At 32.6% G+C, this 24132-nt stretch overlaps 1 protein-coding gene across 1 annotated transcript in view; it reads right to left on the bottom strand.

Annotated features, from left to right (window-relative positions):
* The window catches only part of LRBA (LPS responsive beige-like anchor protein), a 558252-nt gene that overhangs the window by 248625 nt on the left and 285495 nt on the right, over positions 1–24132 (bottom strand). Inside the window, exon 40 of the mRNA XM_006906268.3 lies at positions 5374–5498. Coding sequence (XP_006906330.1) covers positions 5374–5498 — 125 coding nt within the window. The remainder of the gene's footprint in view (positions 1–5373; positions 5499–24132) is intronic.

The following is a 24132-nucleotide window of genomic DNA, read 5'->3' as shown; positions in this document are numbered from 1 at the left end:
CAAGGCAACACAGCTAGTGAAAAGTAGAGTCAGGATTTCAATCCAGGCAGAGTAGAAGCAGTATCTGGGCTCTTAACCGCTATACAAATATAAATGTATATGTAATTCACTGATTTGTTTACTAATTCTCATGTTTCTCATAATGCATTTTAAAAAGTCAGAATTATAACAAATTAAAAAAAAATTCCTTTCAAAACCTAAATTTGATGAGTATATGCCACACACATCAGAAAAACTAAATTTAACACCTGATTATTGCAGACATGAAGTACACAAAGTTAATATGAAAAGAGGGAGGAATCATTTTAATCTGCAAACACTTACCAAAAAAATAAGAGTAGCCAGTGGTTTGAAATAACTTAGTAAATAAATTCACATTCATTTAACTGACCACTAAATATAATTTCTTAACTCTTTCAACTGGAATTTTAACATTTTAAAATATGTTCTCATCATGCTGACACATTAAAACACAGTAACTTCTGAATTTAATAAAATTTTATGAAAAAAATTTAAAGTACCATAGGTCTACTGTATGCATACAAACACCCACTTTTTATTTATTTACTTATTTTTACAAGCTCAGATTCTGGAATTGTTCAACCTCAACTGAAAAACCTCTTGTCATGGAAAATATGCAGCTTACTGATATTTAGAATGGTTTTCCTGTAATTAACTCCCCCTTGAGGATTTTAAGTTAGCAGCAGTAAAATTACCAACAGTACTCTAATACACACCACATGCGCTGGTGTTCAATTCTCACTGGTCTAATAGCTTTCTGCTACAGAACTTTTTTTTTCCAAAATTAGAACAAAACTCTCCCAAGCATAAAATAAAAGATAATTATCATGTTTACGTGCTGGGAAAAGTATATTTTTAACTTTTGTTTGCCTTATATTTAATCAACCATTAAAAGAAGTATCAACTATTTTGATACCATCTGTGAGTATATTCTACACTAGAATAAAAATTTAATTGGATGAAGTCAAAACGTACTTTTGGTTTAATTTTAAAGCTTGATTCAGATCTTTTCTGGCTAATAAAATTATTACCAAACAGGATAACTTTAAATTTGTCGTATCACTATTAACAGATTCCATTCATCGAATCACACATTAATTCTGGTGTAATATTTATTCTAACAATAAGTGCAACTGTTACATAAAATTAGATAAAACTGTCAAAAATGCTTTCTTTGAATCACAACTTTTGATTCACTGAGGCTAAGAGCAATAAGAGGGCTCAGAGAGAAGCTGGTCCTTAAAACGTAAAGTTCAAGTTCTTTAGAGATAGCACTGGGCCTGAGTTGATTTATATATTCGACACAGGCGAGGTAAGTAAAATCTAAAGAAAAAAATAACACAGAAAACTGTTCCATCTGTGATATATAAATCTCCTTTTAAAAGTCCACTGCATCAGTGAATTAATCATCAATAGTTCATAATACAGAAAAAGTTCATACATTAAGAATTAGTCACTTTGTTAAAAAAAAAAAAAAAAAAGATTACTACTGAAATAAAGTGACCCCAAATGTACATAAAATAAATATGGGTATCTATTCAGTGTAATGTGAAGTACATACTATTAACTGTTCATTCAGCACAGGGCACACTGAGGATATCTTATACTATCCTGAACTAATTCCACTTTATAGTTTGTGCAGTTTCAAAAGGGTTCCAAGTCAAAAAAATTTACTCTAGAAAAAATCAGTGAAACTACAAAGGATGATTAGGAAAACAAGCTAAGTTCATCTCCTAATGATCATGGGTTCCCTAAAAGTGTTAGAGAACCTCGTACATGTTGATCCTAAAAAGAAAACAACAGTACTTAGCATTATTGAATTTATAAAGGAATGGCATGATTTAGGATCTTTACATGGTCTGTCATCCCTAGAAAACCAGATGAGGTACATGTATCATTCCATATAATTACAAGATACTTTTTCAACTATGTTGTTAAATCCCTCTCATATATTTCAATTTGCGTACACATTCACTACAAAATAAAAATGTCTCGAATTCAATAGGATTCTACAGCTAGTGTTTGAATTAAAACCAATCTTTCTACTGTTTAAAACATTTTTCATGTTGCTTTAATTTGAATATAAAATTCCCATTATACTTAACAATGAATTTTAGAAGACAGCATAGTACAATGGTAAAATCTCACTAGTCATGGGATAACCTGGGCTTAATCCTATATCTACCAAGAATTACGTTGGCCTTTTGTTTCACCAATTTCTTTATCTGTGAAGAATAAAGTTAAACTAAACTTTAGCCTTAAGATCTTTCCAGATCTAACATGCTCTGATAATAAATAACTGACAAACTGGGCTCTGTGCATGAGGAGAAAGTTACGAGTCATTACAATCCATTTCTAATAAATTTTAAAACTATAAAATAGAAGAAAATGCCATCAAGAATCAAATATCCACTTCTGTTTGATGCTGCTAATTTCCATAAAGAATATTTAATCATAAGAAGTATTCATTTTAATTCAAAAATACGACTCAGTTTCTGCAAAGTTAAAGAAATCTCCCATTACAAAATGACTTTTATAAATAACCACTTTGGAGGGTCTCTCTTTGAAAAATTACCTAAAGCCCTTTTCCCCAAGCAAGTTAATGTGAACTTGGGAAGGGCAATTAAATTGTCAGAATTAAAAAATTTGTTTTTAACTAGAAGGTAGCCAGAAGTAGAGTCATGGGGCTAGTATTGATCGCACGAACAGAGAACATCACTCTTCAGGTATTTACTCTGCCACCTTTACACCAGAGGCTTTCCTTCAAATCAAATCAATCTATAAAAAAGATGGCTCTTACTACTAAAATATATAACTAATCTCTGATGGCATTTCTATTAGATGTCGTCTTTTGATAATGATAATATACTTCATGATGCTTTAAGATTCTGCATTTTTAAAATATCCTGTCGCCTGAGTTAAATCAAAACTGAAAAGTCATAAAATAAAACAGACACATTAGCCTTAGTAATATCTATTTTAAACATTCAAATTCCATATTAAAGCACAGTATTTATCCATGCTAAATTCTATAATTTCAACCTTTTTTTATTATATTAACTGTTTTGTTTGTATACTTTACTGTTTAATGTTTATTTTCATTAGCCTATCGTTAAGTTAGGATTAAAAAAAAAAGTTTCATAATTAACACGAAATTAAAAATAAATGTCAACTATAAGATACTTCATTTAATAAAGCATTTAAAAATTAAGCTATTTGCTTACATAATATATTAGCATCAATTATGCTGACAAACAATACTAAAGTACAATCTATGTACTGAGTTCCAAAACTAATATTTCTTTAAGATAAAAAAAATATATAGTTACAAAGAGTTTGTATCCTTTTTCAAAAATGTTACATTAAATATGACATATCTCCTTAACTGGAAGTCCACTGAAGCATCTCCTACATATTTGATTAGTTTTTAAAAATATACACTTCATTTAAATTTTTTTTTAATCTTTCAGTGTTTTAAATATTAATTATAAGATTAGTGTGAAATATTACCAAGTAGAGTGAAATCTGCTTCAACACAGGATTTAAAGTCTTAAATGACAAAAGCATTACTAATAAATCTTTTTAAAATAAGATTCAGCATTAAAAAAGTTGACATTATTTTAATAAGGTAAAATTCAACAATAAAATTAAAATTTACGCATTATAAAGAGGTTTATAATTCTCCAAAATGGTTCAATGTACTATTTTTGATAAAAATAGATTATAAGAAGCTCTGTATTAAATCTATACTGCAAATTTTAAATTCAGTTACTGATATTTCTCTCAGGCAAAAGGATTAACAGTTTCCCTATTTATAAATTTAGAAAACAAGTCCCTCTCTCCAGATATAAAAGGAAAAATTTTCATAAAAACATTTTTAGTGTCATTGACTTCCAAACTCACAACTCAATGTGAAATGACAGGTAAGAAGACAGAAAAATACTTATTAAATTTTAAGTGCACATGGTAACATCTGTTTGACTGAAAAGGATAAAACTGCAAAAGGGCTGATTTTTTTCAATGTAAGGGTCATTAGTCAAAAACTCAAATATAAAAACAGGAAAGAAAATATATAAATATATACATGTGACTCTGAAATCTATAGTACCACATAAAAAGTACATGAACCTTAAAAGCAAAAGTGGCCTAATTAATTCTACATCTTATTTCTCCTTCTCCACCTCCTGTAGCTGAAGATGTAGGGCACTGAGACTATTATTGCTTTTAGATCACTTTGTTATTGACTATTCTCTGTATGATCATTTATTTTAAAGGACTGATGTCACATTTGGTGTTATATCTGATGACATATTGTGGACATTTTCTTCCAGAAATGGCTCTTTAAGGCTGAGTGCAAGAGGTTAAGCTGTCTGACTGAGGCCAAACCTAAGATCACAGACTTTTAATCTAAACTCTTAATATCCTTACTGAATGTAATTTAAAATTTATTTTGTATACTACATACAATCATTTAACCATAAGATGCTGCATGTTAAACTAATACTCTATAAAAGGGGAATTAAAACTAATTACCTTATATAATCAATTTATATTTTATAAAATAAAAAGAATTTTAATGTGGAGAGAGGCATGCGTCCTCTTAATGTATCTTAACTGGCTTTCAAAAATTTTAAAATATTAAGTGAAACCCTATGAGCGAAGAGAGTAAATGATCAAACCAAAGGACTTTTTCAGTTTTTCCCATTTGCTCATCAGGCTTCTACCTAAAATGAATCACAGTGATATGCATTATATCAAGAAAAGGAAAAGTGTTTTGTTAAGCTCTGATAACAAGATGATGCAGAACAGGAACATTTGAAAATAATGTCAATTCTCTTTTTCCAGGAGCCATCGATCACAGCCATCTACAAATCAAGGCTCAGAAAGTATCTAGGCACTTGGACATTTATTACCATCTCTCCCACTTCATAATCTCATGCTAAAATACCAAGGGTGAGGGAAAACCATATACACACACAACAGAACCTGGAAACCTATTTGGTTTGAAAATGCTGTCTTTCTGATATTCATGGATTTAAGGCAGGCGTCTTGGATTAATTTACTCAAAGCTGAATGTGTCACTTAAAAGAAAAAATATTTTACCCTTCTACTCTGAAACAAAGGCTCTATGTTAAGTAAGTTTTGCATGTGTAACATAATAAATAAATACACCTGACACCATAATTTAATAGGACTCTACACTAACTATAAAAATTTAACTTCTCTTTCTGGGGTGAATAACTGAAATGTGGCATTGGACCAGTTTACAGTGCCTTGTAATAATGAAGTTATGCTCTTCATTACCAAGCACTGTACCTGCTGCTATTGGCAAGGAGTGGTTCATACACTGACCATGCTCCACGGCTGTTTTTAGTGTCGCTTCAGGATGTGTCGATCCTAGAGGGTTACGCACAAATCGTCGCCGGCGCCGCAAGTCATCTTCCCAGTAGTCAAGGCGCCAGAACTCACGAGGACGACTACAATGAAACAGAGAAGCCACATATGTTAGCAATTATCAAACAGCGTGGTAGCACTGAATTTCTGCATAAAGCTCTCCTTGTTTGCTCTGCCTTTTTTTTCTTCCCCTTCCTCTTAATTCTCCCTCCACCTCACACTCCCCTTTCTGCAATCTTTAACTTAGGTATGTCCTTGAAAATAACAATATCACCTTCCCGTCTAAGGAACTCCTTTTCCTTTTTCTTGGAAGGTGAAATGAGCACTAAATACATCATTCTGAAATGAATTGCTGACAGTGTGATCAGTTTCCCCACACTCTAGTGGCATGTGCTCTGATTTCAGCCTCATTTCAGCCTCAGCAGGGCACCTTTCTCTGTGGCTGCATTTATAAACCAGAATAGGGAAAAGGCTATTATAAATATGGTATAGCATTACCTATATTAATCAAAGTCTGTCCCCCTTCATTTTTCTTCCTAATTTGTGCCTTTTTGCACAAGGTCAGTAAATCATACCATGAATTCTTGGTCCAGAAAGTGTTAACTTTAATGAATATCTCAGTTACATGGTTATGTATGTGATAATAAAATATTACTCTGTTTAGATGTGCAGGAATTTAATTAAAATAATCTCTTAAAATATTCATTACATTTAGCCCCTGAGGCTTAGAACAACACAAGAAAATGCATTTCTTTTCCATTTACTGTTTTAAATAAACCATTCCTATAGAGTGAAATAGCAATCTATTTTCAAGCAAATCAGATTGGATTTCTGTTTTATGTAGTCTGTTTTTATATTTAATTAAAAACTACATGCTATATGATGTGCAATAATTGCTATATCAAAAGTATACTTTTGGAAATGTATTTTTTAAAGGGTTCACTCAATTCAATTTCTACTGTATTTTCTCCAATTATTTAGATCTTTTATATGACAATATATAAACGTCAACTTCCTCTCCTATTAACTAATCATGATCTAACATGCTGAAAAATATAAAGAAAATGCTAACATGAAGTTTTTCAGTTATGAGCAATATCTCTGCAGAATATATTTATTCACTAAAGATACACAACATAAAAATCTATAGGTTTTGATAATAAAATTTTAAAAATTCATAATCCAAACTGCAAGGAATGACTAATACAAAATAAAATCTCACTTGTATTTCATGAGCTAATAAAACTGTACCTGTCAGCTTTGACAAATTAGTAGTCTTGACCGACCGACAGTCCCAAAATACCCACAGAGAAGTTACCCTATTCTGATGTTTTAAAATGCTACCTTCAAAAATTAAAAAGATTTATAAATAAGTACTTATCAATTAAAAATTATCTCGGATTAATAAAAGCATAGGCAGCAGTGTATTATTTGTGAGAATATTTTTTAAAAACAATAGGAATCCAGGCTCTTTCCTGAGAATGCTGGACAGACAATAAAACATCAAAGATTTCCTTTGTTGATTCTGATCAAGCATAAAAAAGGAGATATAATGTAATCAGAATGGAATAGAAAAAAGTGTAAGAACTGCAGTTCTCAGAAAGATTAAAAAGCTTTTCTTTTTTTGTCTACATTTTAAATGAAAACTAATATGATATCATTTAAAAATTTTAAAAATATCTACAGACTATGCATAAAAGCAAAAGACAACAGTTGTTTGAACTCAATTAATAAAATTTTCTTTAGGTGAGAGAGGAAAAGGCAGTACACAGATGGCTATGTGTATGGCTTTGATAGTCATGGAGCTTGGATAGGCACTTCATCATTCTGCCTACCTACATTTATCTGTTAAAATTATTATCAAATATCAGCCAGGATGCAGTCGTGAATCACAGGCTGCTCCTCGTCTTCAGGGGAATGATACAATGAGGGTCTATTCATCAGTGCGGCAATCGGCACAAGTAATTAGTTCCCTCGACTGAGATCTCCTACAAAGCCTATTTCAGTCAGCACCACAAACATATGACCATGTAAAGCTAATGAAAGCTGCTAAAATTTGTTAACCTTTTCTGCCATCAATCCTTCTAATATTCTATGCTTCAGTATTATGCAAAGGTGGTAAATTATTAATTTGTCATTCATTCATCCTTCTGAATTTTGAGTCAAATTAAACGGTGTCTTTCTTCTTGATAACAATTAAAATTATAAGAGATATTAAACTGCTTTTATAAAATTATTGCCAAATTAGATAACAATAGAGTGCAGTATAATGCACGAGAGTGAAGTCAAATCCAATGGCTATTAAAGCATGTGCACGATAATTTTTGTCATAGAGTAGAAAAACCAGAGAAATTATAAAATCATCCACAAGTTATCAAGTAACTCAAAGATAGTATCTATAAGCATAGTAACCAAAATTAGGGGAAAACAGAACCATAATATTTATTTTTGTGCTCTTTGACACTAACAAAAAATGGTCACAGTGGTGACATTTGGCTGAAACAAAAACACTAATACATCAGGAACTGAGAATTTGTTCACATAGTAGAAAAAATTTTAAGATAAGTTTCCTTTACACTCATTATATACTTGTGTTTAAATCTAAATGTTCTATCAAAAATTTAAAAATACTTAGATACAATCCAAATAGAATGAAGAACTTTATACCTTAGCACAATAATATTTACAAAAGCTATATCTCAGGCTACCTTCTCAATACAAGTCTATCTCCTGTTACAACAATTTAAAATCTGAAGACAAAGCAAAAATCACTTACTTCCGATCACAGATCTAGAATGGATTACAAAACCACCTACAGAGACCAACAATTTTAATACATTTTTTTGAGACTCTCAAATCCTCAGAAACTTACTCATAATGGAATAGCTATTACAGCCTCATCTGAAAAAATAGCTTTTATCATCCGATTTCTGATGGTGAGAGTAATACACGTTCTTTGGGGAAAAAAAGTCATACTCATTTTTTCAGAGGAGGGTAATTACTAGCATGTTTAAAGTCATTTACACAGTAACAAACCTGGGCCTAAAAATCTAATGTTTTGTCCCTTCAACCCTACTACCTCCAACAACATACACTCAGTATAAAGTTCTATCACCAAAAAAATGAGGCACAATTTATCATTTTAGAACAATATTGGAAAGGGGAATGTTAAGCTTTCAATTATCAACTTAATGTTTGATCATTCACATAAAGATTTTACTCCATTAAGAAATACTGTCACCCCGCCTTCCCCCAAAACCCCTTCCATAGGAAACAGAATAAAAAAATGGAAAATCTGACATTTTTAACTTTCTTCCCATATTGATCCAACTTTCTTCCCATAGGTTATGAAGAACTAAATAAGTTATTGTACATTTTTGGACTTATCAGCATGGTAAGGCTAGAAAAATTAAAAAGACTTCAAGTATTCAGAAATAGATTGTTGACCAAATACAAGCATGGATGAGAAATCACCTATTCTAAGACTGTACAAATATGTCTATAGATCACTATATACCTATTCTTCTATGTATCTGTATCTATGTACAAAATTATATTAATACTATATGATGCAATATTCACAAACTTCATCTTTATTCATTTCCACTAATAATTAAAATTAAGATCACTAAAAAGGTATTCAAACTAAAGATGTGAGCCTAGGCTCTTATTAGATCTGGAAATAAAACCTTCTCTGTAAAAGGTGCTGTAGTTAGGTCCTCTCTCAGTACACAACCTCCAAGCACTATAATCTGACTAACAGGAATAACGTGTCTTTGAAAAGTGTGGCTGACACGGAAATTATATGTTCTAACTTTTCTTTCTAATGATTACCTCCCAAATCTTTGGCCTAATGTCAAAATCCGAGATTAAAATTGCAATGTAGGTTTGCTTGCCTTTTTCTAATTATAAATTATGGAATTATCTTTCTACTTTTAAATAAACCTTCACATTTATATGTTTGTATATATATACCTTTAACATACCACTACAATCTATATTTTAAAATGTCATTTTAATATAAAAAATATGTATTTTTCATTTGACAAGAACAGAATTGAATAGATTGTTGAAATAAATCTTAGGACATATAACTCAAGCATTAATAGATAGGCTGTTTATTCCCTTTCTTAGGTCTTTCTTAGGTGTGGTTAGTGAGTTGATCAGGTAAGACAAATGAGTAAGAATTAAAACAAATAAGAATTAAAAAATATGTGTGACAGAGGAGAGCTCTACTAACTGGGTATTAAATTGCACAACTCTAGGGGGCACTGTTCATATCAAAATTTGTATAAGTGGCACTCATGTAGTTGTGCATTGCTCATTTTGCATTGCTATATGAATACCTTATGAGATCAAAAGGGTATTAATAGAACATCCTATCCTCTTCTCTCTCCAGGCAAATGCTCAGGCTCCTCTTCTCTCCCAGAGTTAGATCTAATCTTGGAAATAGGAACCAGAACAAGGCCCTTCAGATTCTATCAGTAGCAGTCACAAAGTATTTATTTCCCTGCTGTAGGAAAAGGTGTTCGGCCCAAGAATAGGTATGGTTGTTTTAAAAAAAAAAAAAAAAGCAAACTTCAGTATGTAGAATAAAACAGTTGAGAACAAAAGAGAAACATTAACATTTACTTCACTAAAGTCATTAAGATTATATTGCTTCATTAAGAAAGATTATTTTCTTGATATTTTTTATTAAAGCAGAATGATGTTAATTACTAAAAAAAAATCAGTGATACCTACATAAGTATTCCAATTATTCCATAACAGAAATATATTGACATTATTCATGTTATCCAGATATATGCATATCTCTCATCCTACTGGTTTTAGTGTCATTTTAATGTAACTTGAATCCACATGAATAAAAGAATGCTAGTTTTAAAAAGAAAAATTGTCACAATGCACCTATACTAGAAAAATTTCCCATTTTCCATCTTACCTACTTTCTTGTGATAATATCTGATAAAACTTTATGACGTTAACAAAACTCAGTAATAAATTCCTCTGGCTAGAGAAAAGTTCTAAATCCTAGAAAATTTTAATACTTCATATTTGTTCTTAAATTTTTATATTACCTGTTTTTCTAACTCCTATAATTGGCTAGCTTCTATTTCCATATCTTTAGATTAAAAATTCATGCTAGACATTAGCTACAACTTAAATAAACATTAACCTCTAAAATGAAGTAAACATTTTCAGTGCACTGTCAGCTAGAAGATAAAAGTGCTTAAGTTCCAGAAGGGTTTCACTTTCTGCATAAATCTTGGTGAAATAATGCTCAGATACTATAGGGTATCGTACAATATAAAAGAATGCTTTATCTTACAAACTGAAATCTATGGTGCTTTCATGCACATAGAAAAATTATTAACTAAAACCTCTGTTTACCAAGTACCAACTATAAATCAAATGCAGGTGATCTATGCACTGTGCTGTCTTAATGAAAACGAAAAAAAAAAAAAAAAACCTTCAATTGCATGAATTCCAGCAAAGGAGACATCTTCTAAAGCAGAATTCTTCATTGAAGCTTGACATAGGAATTTTACATTATGTTGAGTTACTAGAGCATCATGCACATTATTTAATTATGTACAATTATATTTTATGTAGTTATGAATTTTTGCATGGTACTAATTAGTGTATTTCTTTATGTGCTTTTAGAGACATGTAGACACCCATCTTCAAGTAGCTATTACTTCAGGTATTTTATAAAAATATAATTTTGCAATAATGTCAATTATTCAATGAATAATCCCAAGTTTTTCCCAGCTGCTGTTAACCTGTTAACCATTTCTTTATTCACTCAGCATTTTTACCAGTACACAAAATTATGAGAAAATAGAAATCTAGTGTTAACTGTACTACGAGTTAACATTCTAACAAAAGACAACTGAAATAATTAAAATAAGTTATATTGTTGGATACCAGAAACCCTAAAACTCACCTCAGTAGCCACACTATTTAGACAAATCTCATCTATATTCCCATAGAAATAAAAAAAATTCTCCTAACATTTGCTGACTATCAACTATGTACCAGATCTTGGTACATACAAATAAAGTATGTTGGGCTCAACCTAGAATTTTTTATATTATATTCAGGATAAAGAACTTATTAAACATCAAAAGTAATACGACGTTTAAAATAAACAGCATGTATTGCATTAGGCTACTCTGTGCTAAACATCTTGTTCTCTTATATACATTATCACCAAGCCTCACAACAACCCTGCCATGATTAAATACTGTTATTTTCATTTTAAAGATGAAGAAGCCAAGTCTTATCCATCAGTAGTAAATAATACATCTATGGACTTTAAAGCCAATGAGTGTTCGCATGACATTCCCTCTAAAAACCCTTATTGGATACTATTATAGCTATGATCAAAGTACTAATTAATCCTCCCTGGGAGGATTGAAGATTTCATTAAGGATTCAACGAGGATCTATTTTGTAAGTTCCATGAGGTAAAGGGTTTGCATCTAATTCACTGACCAATCATGGTAACTGGAATAAAGCTGGCACCTTAGTAAATAATCAAAGAATGAACAAGATGACTTCTAAAAGACACTAAAGTGATAAACAGGAACCTGCTGGGCAAAATGGAAAAAGCATTATAAACAGAAAAAATAGCACAAAGGCATGGCGACATAAAAAGGCACTTTTATATAAGGAAATTTGGATGAGAAAAGATCATTTCAAAGAAGACTTAGAGAAGCAAAATCTAAGGTAGGAAACAGGTTTAGAACCAAGATTCCAAAAGGGCTTGTACAGTTAATCAAAGTAGTTACCATTACATCTTATAGTCGACAGAGAGACAATCAAGCTTTCTCAATAACACAGGATTAATATGATCAGACTTGTATGTTACATGGCAGCAATATAAAAGAAGTCAGAGGGTTTGGAGCCTAGAGGCTATGATTAGAGAGACACATCTGAAGTGGAATAGATAAGATTTGCTGAGACATTCAATATGAGAGGTGAGGAAAAGAAGATAATGAGAATAAAATTGAGGTGAGTGACAAAGGGGCAGTGTGGGGATAAAGATGCTATTTAACTGAAATGATGCAGAGGTGGTTGAGAATGTCCTGCATACCTAATAACATCTAGGCAGGTATGTCTAATAAGTAAGCAATATAACTTGGGAAACTCGAATAAGCAGCCTGGCTAGAGATATAAAATTGGCAGATTTATCAACCTTGGGAGTCGGTGGATTTAGATATTCATCTAACAAAAACAAAACTATATTAGAAGGATGGGAGAAAAGCTAAATGTGGAAAATTCCAATATTTAAAATACTGAAGAGAAAAAAATCAATGAAATGAATAAAGAAGAAAGCAACTGCCCCTTACAAGCCCCTTAAAGTAACAAGAGAACCAAAACAGAATGAGACAAAAAGGACAAAGACTCTTCAAAGCAGTGAGTGGAAAGCAGTATTTAATTCTGTATAAAAATGTCCAGAAGAACAAACAATAAACAGCTCTTAGGTTTTTGTTTTAAACAATTATATAATTTATATACTATAAAGTTCACCTGTTTAAACAATTTAATAGTTTTTAGTATATTTACCAAGTTGTGCAACAATCGTCATAATCTAATTTTAGAATTATGTTTATTTCCCCCCAAAGGAATCCCAGTCATTCCCCCATTCTCCCTTCCTTAGAAATGAACACATAGAGAGGATTTCACAGCATGCAGGGCAAAAGTAGATGAATGTGCTTGCACTGATTTGGAATTTAAGTTTGAACTGATTTTTAAAATAAGTCAAATTGTGACTGGTAAAAGGCATTTTTATTATTATTGAAACTTTTTAGAGAGTCTATGGGCTAAGAGAATGTATGTAAACATATATTTGTATGTACACACACACACACACACACACACACACTCACTCATTCACTCACTCACTACATTTCTGGTATCTCTAACATACCAAAGAACGGAATCGAATTTATTTGTTCAGGGACTTTTTAAAATCAAATCCCTGAACAAATAAATACTATAAGATATATAAAAGCTAAAGTTTTGGAGTAATTTCTATTAAAACCAGAAGTCGTTAAAATTTCTGAATATGATAAAAAATATTTTGGCTTCATTTCTTTTAAAGTATTGAAAATTAATCATCTTAGCTCTACCATATGCAAGATCTATCACCTTCTTATAAATCATTTATCATCTTTGGATCTCCTCTGCCTTATATAATTTTAACTTGTTCAACTTACCTCACATGGTACATGTGAGAAATTAAATAAAATGAAGTATGTGAAATTATTTCAACAGTAAAATGCTGTGAAATGGAAGATATTGTTTGCAGTTAATAATGGATTTAAGTGTTTGGATACTTCTGCATGCCATTTACTTTGATAAAGCACATGTTTAAAGTGATATCACCAGTGATTTACAATGTGATTTAAAAAAAATCCCAATTAAAATACTCTTTAAGAGAGTAAGGAGTACAAATCAGCAGTTACAAAACAGTCCCAGGAATGCAAAGTACAGCATAGGAAATGTATGTCAATAATATTCTAATAATTATCTGTGCTGTCAAGTGGGTATTGGACTTATCAGGGGAATCACTTGTAAGTTACATTAATGTCTAACAACTATGTAGCATGCCTGAAACGAATATAATATTGAATGTCAATTGTAATTTAAAAATATATAAATTAAAATAGATAGATAGATAGATAGATAGATAGATAGATAGATAGATAAAATGCCCATTAGCATACCATAGCATTGATTGGATTACTTTTTTTTCCTACAGATTTCCCAATTCTGGACATTTTATACCAATGGAATCATATAATATGTAGAATTTTTCTGAGTAGCTTCTTTCACTTAGAATGCTTTTGAGGTTCATCCGTGTTGTAGCAGCATGTATCAGCACTTCATTACTTTTAACTGCCAAATAATATTTTATTATATGAACACAATACATTTTGTATATCTGTTCATTAGTTGATAAACATTTGAATTATTTCCATTTTGGGGGATCTTTGCATAATTAGAAAACTGAAATACTCACAATTTCCTTAATTATTCAAGAATTACAATTTTGTTCAGATATCACTTCTTAAATGATTTGATGCTTTTAAAAAATCTGACTGTACATCAATTATGATAATCTTATCATTTTTGCCAGTGACTGGTTCCAATGATTATTAAACTAATCGTTGAATAAATTTTGCCAGGCAATCATTTATCACCAATCTGAAATGCAAAACTTTTATTCAGTGTTTGGCACAATAGTTCTCCCAATCTTCTGATGGCCTAGAAACAGTAGACTCAGTTACTGGCAGCTATAACACAACCCTGACAGGCCAGACTGGAGGACAAGTTTATATATCCCGCGATACAAAACTGAAAAAAAATTGAGAAAAATGGAGTTGCCCCCAAGCCTTTACAAATCTGCACATTTTATTATGAAAGATAATATATTTCTTCACAATTTAATGAAGTAAAGAATCTCACTTGGGTTAGAGCTGGGTTTTCTGTGACTTGCTTTTAAAACCATCTAACAGATAAAATGATTATTGGTGATGCTATTAGCAATTTGATTACAGTCCTGAAAGGAAAAGTAGATAGTAATGTATGGATGCTTTGGTGGAGACAGTTAAAACTGACTTCCTCTTGTCAAAATTTTTGACTATGAAAAAAATTAGGGAAGTACAGTAGTAGTTTAAAGAGGGTAAAGAACAGACTTAAGCGCATTGCAGATGGACAAGACTACCTCCAAAGAAATAGAAGAGGCTGAAGATGGAAAAGCGGAGGAGGGCAGGAGCAGGATTTTGAAAGAAGTAGTATGACCCTGTGAGAAAACAGTATAATCTCCTTGGAAATAAACAAAAGTCGCCGTCTACTCTGTGGCAAGATGGAAAGAGGGAAGGCTCTGTATTTTCATAAATGGGTTTACGGTTGAAGAGAAGAAAAACTGAAGGTCTGATTTTGGCCTGATTATTTCTATTTTCTCTATGAAACAGCAGGTTTTTGACTGAAGAATAGAGGGATACAATTTAGAACAGTTGCCTTGGGAAATATAAAAGAAGGCTAAGGAAAGTTTAAGGATGACTATATATTTATGAAGGTCTAGATAGATTGGAAACCACTGGAAACTTTGTCTAGAGTGGTGCTAATATGTATAATTGTGATTGTGTGTACCACCACAACCCCGTCCTATACTCGGCAACCTACGAACAAGAGTAAAGGGGGCAGTTGGCTGAATTCACTCAAGATTTAGAACTAATTTGGCTGGCAAGACAAAATAAGGAAGGTTAAGGAAAAGGAGTAGGCTGGTGAGACTATCTGGGATAGGTAAGAATGATAAATCTATGATCAATCCTTCTAGACCTCAATAAAATAACTAAATATAGACTTTATTAGACATTGACTCATTGGGAAACCAAATTTACCGTTTCTCAAGTCATTTATATTGATGATAATTTGGCTTCTCAATGAATTAATATATCTATTTACTCAATATACATATTGAGTATTTATTTAATGTTGAGTATTCCACTTGTACTAAAACATGCCTAGAATGAAAGAATGGAGGCTTCTACTGTATTTAAAGACTATCTTCAGTCTTCACACTATAGGATCACTGTGGTAGATATAAATAGTCACGGGGCTGGACAATTAGAATGCAGAGAATGATCTGAAGCCTCAGGAAGATAGGACTCTTCTGAGATATATATTACATTATGCTAAAATGTACTATAATGTATCAAGCATTAAGTGATCTCATCTAACTCTCAAAACCACCCTGTAAATTAGGAATATAATCTCAACTTAACAGGTGAAGAACTAAGGCTCAGAATTGAAGTCATTTAGCTACTAATAAACAGCTAGACCTAACCTCTGTGACTCTGCACTGATCAAAAGATTTTGGTAATCTACTTTGTTCAAGCTATTTCCATGCTACTTTGGCTAAGATGCATGAGGTTAATTACTATATTTAGTAAGACAGTTTACTGTATTAAGTTTAAACATATTTTTTATAAAATGGCCAGATTTAAATGGGGCCAAACATTTTTTAACAAGTTATATGAACAACTATTAGCACACATTCCAATAAAGAATAATTACAAAACACAATTTTTCCAGCATTAGCATCACCTAAAACTAAAATAGCAAGACCATTAGACTGAGGGACGGGGGTGGGGGAGTTATAAGGTTCTAATCTTTTTAACAGATAAGTAAAACTAAGGTAAATTATAAGTACTGTGTAGTGCAGGTCAGCATTTGTAACTGGAAATCTTGGAAGCTATTAATATTCACTGAGTGTTTCTAGTAGCTTCCTGCACTTCCCCCAAATGGGAAGAACTACAGGTTTACAAGAATAAATCTCAGCCAAAAACCACTGCCTTGGCATTCAGGATCTCCTTTTCTCTGAAACTCAGGCCCTGGATCACATTTTCATTGTGGTCATTCTTAAGATAGCTTATAAGTTATAGAAAGAGAAGGAAAAAGTAAAGAAATATCAGCCTCCACGGTACGACATTATTATCTTTAAATAAATAATTTAAAGGCTTAAATGGAAGAGCAACGCAGTAATCAAATACTTTCTGCCTTTCACCCAAACTCTCAGGAAAATACTGGTAAAAGCAAAGGATTGATTTTAAATAGCATTAAAGAAAAAAAATATATACTGTGCTTTGCAAGCTAGATAAATTAGGAAGAAGTATGTGCTCCTTATCCACAAGGGAGAAAGGGCTTATTATGTTACACTTCCAGGTTTTTAAGACAGTTGGAAGCCGGTTCTTTCAATAGTTGCTGTCATCTCCTAGAAACTTTCTAGTCCTTCCAATTTTGAAGCAATTATTCATGTTTTGAAGTGATTTATTTTCCTCTTCTTTCTTTACTTCACTTCATTTCTTCTGGCTCTCAATGACCAGTTCTGCTTTGGCTTAATTATATTCATTAACAAATATTTTTGAATTCCCATTACAATTTGGAAACCACTAGTTGAGGTGCTATAGGAAACCAATCTCTAACCTCATGGTACTTATGATCTAATAAATGGGATAAAATAAGCAACAAAGAATTATATATGGCATAAGATCCATGCCTTTAAAAGTAGAAATCCAGAGCTACTGAAGTTGGATTTTTAAGAAGTAATAAAAAGTTAAATGTAAAAAAAAAAAAAAAGGAGCAAGTGATCACATGTTTTTAAGGGACCAGGAAATTCTTTTTAGGAACAAGAGATTTTTGACAAAGATCTTTAAGAAGAGGCTGACTTTCAATTGATATATGAGTAAATGGTACTGTAGGCTTTTCAGAGAGCATAAGAAAAAGAAAAGAGGTCAAAAATTCAAAGCAGACCAATTGGCTTGGCCCCAGTAGAAAATGAGGTATACAAGAATGGTTGGGGCCTGGCCACATGGTAAAAGACCAGGGATGAAAAACTAATGCGTTTATATTTCACTCATTCACTCACTTATTCGGTTAATCAGCAAACACTTATTGAGCACAATGAGGCATAAGGATCTTAGCCAGGAACTAGAGACTTAGAGTAATCTGGTGCTAAAGAGAGTCATTATCCTCAAGGACCTCACAGTTCACTAGAAGAAACAGATATATGAAGATACAATTACAATATATGCAAACATTCCTTCCAAACACAGTGGAAAGACATTATACAGAGTAATAGAAGGCTTCTTAGAAGGCAATAATAAATTGAATCAAAGTTAACAGATGTTAACGAGGAGACTAAGAAAAGGAAAAGCATTCTTTCTGAGAGAATAACACTGACAAAGCCAAATAAGTAAAAGACAACAGAGTATACGCTAAAGCTAAGCATTTCCAAAATTTTGGGATAGTATAAGGCAGTAAGTGGCCAAAGAAGAGGCTACAGAAATATGCAGGGACCAGACCATGGAGAATCATCTTAGGAATATGACTTCTGGCCAAAATGCTAGGTGTGATTTTCTTTAGGCCTGACCACAGCCAATTACAGAGGCTTTGCCTGTGAGGCATCATGGGGCAAAGCAGCCCTTCCCCCAAACCAGACTTGGAGCACAGCTAGGTCGCTGCAGTCTCTGAAGGGAGCTATAGTCAAGGACTCAGACCACACTAGACTGGCCAGTCACGCTCTTCACATACTTGGATTCCTAGACCTGCACTTTCACCCCTAGGTTTATCGGAAGCCTTGGGCAGAGGTCTTCTTTGGGCATCTCTGCAGAGGCTTTATTAATGGAGGAGAAAAGAAACTTTGAAGATAGACACTTTGCCCCGCTGTCACTCAATCCACTCCAAGCCTTTCCCCTTGGCTTCCTTCCAACCATAGGGTCCATAACTTCTGTAACCTTTCGTTCAAGGCACCCTCAACAGTGAGATGTCCCCACGTCTACCCTGATCTGCGCTGGTCCACCCTGACCCACCTTCCCCTCCACTGGTGCACCATTCCATGTGAATATGGAGCAGGGAGAGTCCTGTGTGTTAAATTCTTGCTTATACCACCACGGTCAATAATTAAAGGCTTAACTGTTTAGTTTTTGTTTTGTCACTTTAATTAGCTACTCCTAACATGTGGTAGCTCAGTTCTCCCTGTCCCAGCTCAGCTGAGCTCCTGACATCATCCACGTCATATTAAGAAGTTCGGGTTTTATCCTGTAGCAGTGCGAAGATACTGAAGAATCTTAAGCAAATAGTGTTGACTGCAAAACAATAATTTTGAGAAATATATAAGAATTAGAGGGAAGAAATATCTGAAATGAGAATACAAGAAAGGAGGTTATTAGAATAATTTAAGCAAGATGAGGGTCTTCAACATTAATTTTTTTAATTTCCTATTTTTCCGATTTATAATATTAATGTGTTACTAAAATTTGCCTAAAATCCTCTGTGATATAAGGTACACAATAAATAAATAGAGCATGAAATAAAAGTTCAAAGATACAAAAGTTTTTTCAAAATAAAATAGGTTTCAAAGCACATGATGTACAAAGCTAATTAAATGTCACATGGGAGTAACATAGGCCTAGAGCTAAAACAGATATCAAAGTCCTGAATCTAAGTGTATATATGGGAAAATAACATAGGAATGGTCCAGCAGATGCTAAATTGACTCCGCCCAGAAATAACACACATCGTCCACTTACATTCCATCATTCTCACCAAGTCACCTGATGTCACGTGCGAATGCAGTCCCTGGCTGAATAGCTTTTTCCAGGCAACAACTCTACACTATGGAAAGACAGCATGAAATTTTGATGACCAGCTAGCCTACCACAAATGACAATGAGTACCATGGAGAAAAATGAAAGAGGAACAGAGAATACCAGGGAGGGAGTAGAAACATGTTTATATCTTAAGATAATTAAGGAAGGACTCTATGGAAAGGTAACATTTGAGCAAAGACCTGAAGGAGACAAAAGAATTAGTTCTGCAGATGGCTTAGGAGGAGAATTTTCATGCAGAGACAACAGTATATCCAAAGGCCCTGAGGCAGACACACTTTGGTGAGATGGTGGAAATGCAAGGAGGCCATTACGGATGAACGAAGAGTTATAATGTAAGTAGAGATCAAACAGCTGCTAAGAGGATGAGGAGGACCTAAATTGTAATTTACTAAGAGGATGTAAATTAGTGCCTCCTCAGGGCACTAATTTTAAGAAGAGAGGTAAGATCATCTCTTTAATGTGATCACTCTGGTTGCTTTAAGAGCCTGGGTATAGGTGGGAGGGTGACATTAGAAGCAGGATATCCAATTTGTAGACTTTTGCAATAAACCAGAAGATGAGGATGTCTGGAAACAAGTGGCAGCAGCGGAAGTGGTGAAAAGTTACTGAATTCTGGATATCTTTTGAAAGTTGAGTCAAAAGGACATGTTGACAGATCATATATGGAGTATGTGAGGAAAGTAGGCAACATTAAAAGGATTTTGATCTGAGAAACTGGAGGAACAGAATCAACATTAACAAAGATTGAAGAGAATATGAGAGGAATAGGTTTTGATAAAGAAGGTAACAAATCTGTTTTTCAGCATGTTTGAGGTGCCTACTGGAAATCTGCAGCAAAAAAGGGCTGTTTACCAAGCCAATTTTCTTCTTCTACGTAGGGAGACAACAAGACCACATTTCCTAATCTCCTTCGCAATTAAATGCAGCTATGCCTGCACTGTAGCCAGTAAAATATGAGCAGAAGTGATCTGCGCCACTTCCAAACTTAACCTATAACACTTCTGTACACACAATTGTCCATGCTCATTCCACTGGCCTGATGGAGATGAACTTGGCAATCTTGAAAGCCAAGAACAAAAGGTAATTTAGCTATAAAATGGAATAAGTTACCTATCAGAAACAACTAATTTATACTTTATATGAAAAAGTAAATTAACTTCTATTATGGCTAGCCACTGAATCATATTTTGGGATTTATCTATTAAAGCAGCTTGTACTAACACGATCAACATAGATATCCAAACAGAGATGCTGAATAGACAACTGAATAATGTAAGTGTGGAATTCAAAAGAAAGGACCTGATAGGATATATAATTTGGGATCAATATATTGTGTTTATGTAATACAGGCGTGGACTGGCTGAGATTATAAAGCGAGTAGAGCCATAAAAGAAAACAGAGTACTCTGAAAATTAAGATCTGAGTAATCTCAATAATAAGACATTGAAAATATCTGGAAAGACCAGAAAGGACTTTGAGGAGTGGCGATTAGTAGGAGGAAATCAGAAGGATATGGTGTCCCAAAAGGTCAACAGAAAAGTCTTTCAAAGAGGCAGTAATCAGCTATATCAAAGGATATCGATAAGTCGAAAAAGATGAAATTTGAGAACCGACTATCTGATTAAGCAATACGAATGTCACTGGTGACCTCAAAAAGAACAGTTTCAGTAGAATGAAGAGATAAAAGCCTGACTGAAGTGAGTTCAAGAGAGAATGAAGAAGAGAGACTCAGCACACAGAAACAAATCTTTCAAAATTCTTCAAGTACAATAAAGACCCATTTAGATTCTATACTGGACAAAGTTCATTACAACCAACCATTTGGGAGGAAACAACATGAAGGCAAATAATCCTACCAAATAATATTATGTAAATGTCACAGAATTTTAAAATATAAGGATATTCTACTAGACCTGGACACATCAGTAGACTATCTGAAGTACAGATAAGTTTGATGTGAAAAGCCAAAAGGTCAAAATCACAAAGGCTGCATAGATGTCTAATTCACTAGTTAAGGATTTTAGTGCACTGTGGTGGCAAGCAAGATAACCAGGGCTTATACTTCAAATATTGATACTCAAGTAGGAATATTCAACTTGGAATAGAAAGGGAAAGATTAAGAGAAAATCATTCTTAAAAATTCATTTATAGGAGCTGAAACAGTAACATGACTATATAAATTTCAATAACTAAAATATGGACTATCTCAAGAGCCCCACAAAAAATCAAATAAGCTTTAATAATAAAACACTGAATCCTATAAAATATATTATAAAGTATATTATTAATATAGGTTAATCAAAAAGGCTATAAATGGAAGAAAAGAACAATTCTGCACATTCAAAATGAATAGCAAACAGTGCTACAAAATCTGACACAATGTAATGTCTGTGTTAGAGCTTTCACACACTCTAACTAGAGTAGCCACACAGGCTACACATCCATTTTTTTCTAAAAATTCTTTGCTATAACCACTAAACCTTGCTTTTTAATCACATTAGAATGCTACCACATTAAAATGCACTGTTGGAAGGTTCTTCACTGAGAATTTATATTCTTGCCCTTATTCCCATGTAATCAGTTTTTGCAAATAACTGTAGTCAAAAGTTTACTTTTCATTATTCTACTCTGTTCATTTAGTTTTATAGCATGGGTTGGGGAGAGGAAACAAAGACCCTATTCTCATATCATTTGCACCTTTGTCTGTCTGAATATCTATCCCAAAAATAATCTTGCCACAGAAAAAATATCATTTTTTAGTAAATGAGAATTACGCAGGCTAAGAAAAATATAAATGAAAGGTAGAAAAAATGTTCCAAACGGTTCATGAGATTCTGTCCAGTTTATTTTTACTAGGAAAGAGGAAAATGAAGCTAAGTGTGACTCTTCTCTTTCAACTCCTAATATCTGAAAAAGTGACAAAATTTTTTAAAAAGAAAAAAAATAAAATTTAAAAGGTATAAACCCCTAAATTTAAAATAACATCAATCTTTTCAGTCCTGGTCTTCTCAAATATCAGTAAGCTATGCTGATTATTAAGCTTCTTTTGTTATGTTCTATTCAGCTTTTAAGTTTTACTTGCAAAATATGGAGAAACCGTCTAGTCTGCTGTAGCATTTTCTTTGATCACAGAAGTGTTAACATTACTCTTTATTTAAATTATGTAGTAAATTCACAGCAAACATGGTATATATCCCAAACCAGCAGTTTAAATCAAAAGACAGTTAAATTTTTATCGATTCAAAATCCACTAAAATCAATAAAGTGATCATAGTACAGATTAATACCAAGAATAGCCCATGTATTTTCATCTCCTGGAAAAATAAATGCAACTTTACTTGAAAAAAAGGAATTACATTTTAAAAGAGAAACCATTATTTCTAAATTTTATAAGGTTATTATCAATCCAAGTTGAAAAAGAAAAAAAATCACAGAGAAGTAGATGTTGTTTAAATACCTTATGGTTTCATTTTACACTTCTCATATCAGGGTGAAGTCTTAAAAGTAACTCAAAAGGAAAATGAAAGTATTTCACTCAGAAGATAGAGTCCATATGTTTTTCAATCTGGAAACCCATTGGGAAAAAGACTTGAGTTTTTAAAAACTGAATTTTGACAATTGGAAGCTGATGTGGCTTTTGTCCCCCCTCTCTCCATGAAGATTTGAATCATTCTCAGGGGGAATGAAATAGATCTTTATCAAGTATAGCAAAGCTTAACACCTGTTTAACTCCAAATTATTTAGAAAAATTTAGTCAGCCTTTAGAATCTCACAATGAAGATTTATAATAAATACTTATTCCTAAGTGTAAGATATTTTTATAGCTTAGCACAAGAGGTCATACCTACATATTTGATTCTGTGTATATTTCAAATTTTATACTTTTTAACTCTCAGTGAGTCATTTCTTAGTGCTATACATTCAGATATAATTTTATCATTCCTGTTGTTAAGATTGCAACAATTGTAGTTAACTAGCTATATATGATCTGCATTAGGCTGTAAGACTGAGGGCAGAGGCTATTTCTTTTTACTTTGTATAAATCCTCAGCTTCTAGCACATGCCATTCAAGTCTACCAAAAAGATAAGTAACTTCTCTTAATCACTGTTTCCTAGATCTAAAATAGAGATTGAAAGTTAAAATGATTATGCTCTCAAAATTAAGGTAGAATATGGGCCAGTTTTTAAAGGAGTCTCAATTTCATACACTATAGTACAAACTGGATAACTCGTGCTCTATCACTAATGCACACACTTCCTAATTTAATGTAATTTAACTTTAAAAATGTTATTGCATACCTATTATGGGAATGGAAATTTGCTAAGACGTACTGACATATTTTTAAATGCCCACATTAAAAACACTCAGGTTTTCAATAATGCATCAAAAACTGCATCAGGCTTAAATAAAGTAACAAAGATAGTATATTTTTAAAAATACATATTTGTTTTGTTTTTAAAAATTTTTATTCTGTTGTTTAGTAAAAGTACCCAACAGCAATCGCATGTTTTGGCGCCTTCCTCTCCAACAT

The sequence above is a fragment of the Pteropus alecto genome, unplaced genomic scaffold (genome assembly GCF_000325575.1).
Source record: "Pteropus alecto unplaced genomic scaffold, ASM32557v1 scaffold50, whole genome shotgun sequence".
In the NCBI taxonomy this organism is placed as follows: domain Eukaryota; kingdom Metazoa; phylum Chordata; class Mammalia; order Chiroptera; family Pteropodidae; genus Pteropus; species Pteropus alecto.
This window is presented reverse-complemented; position numbering and strand designations above follow the sequence as displayed.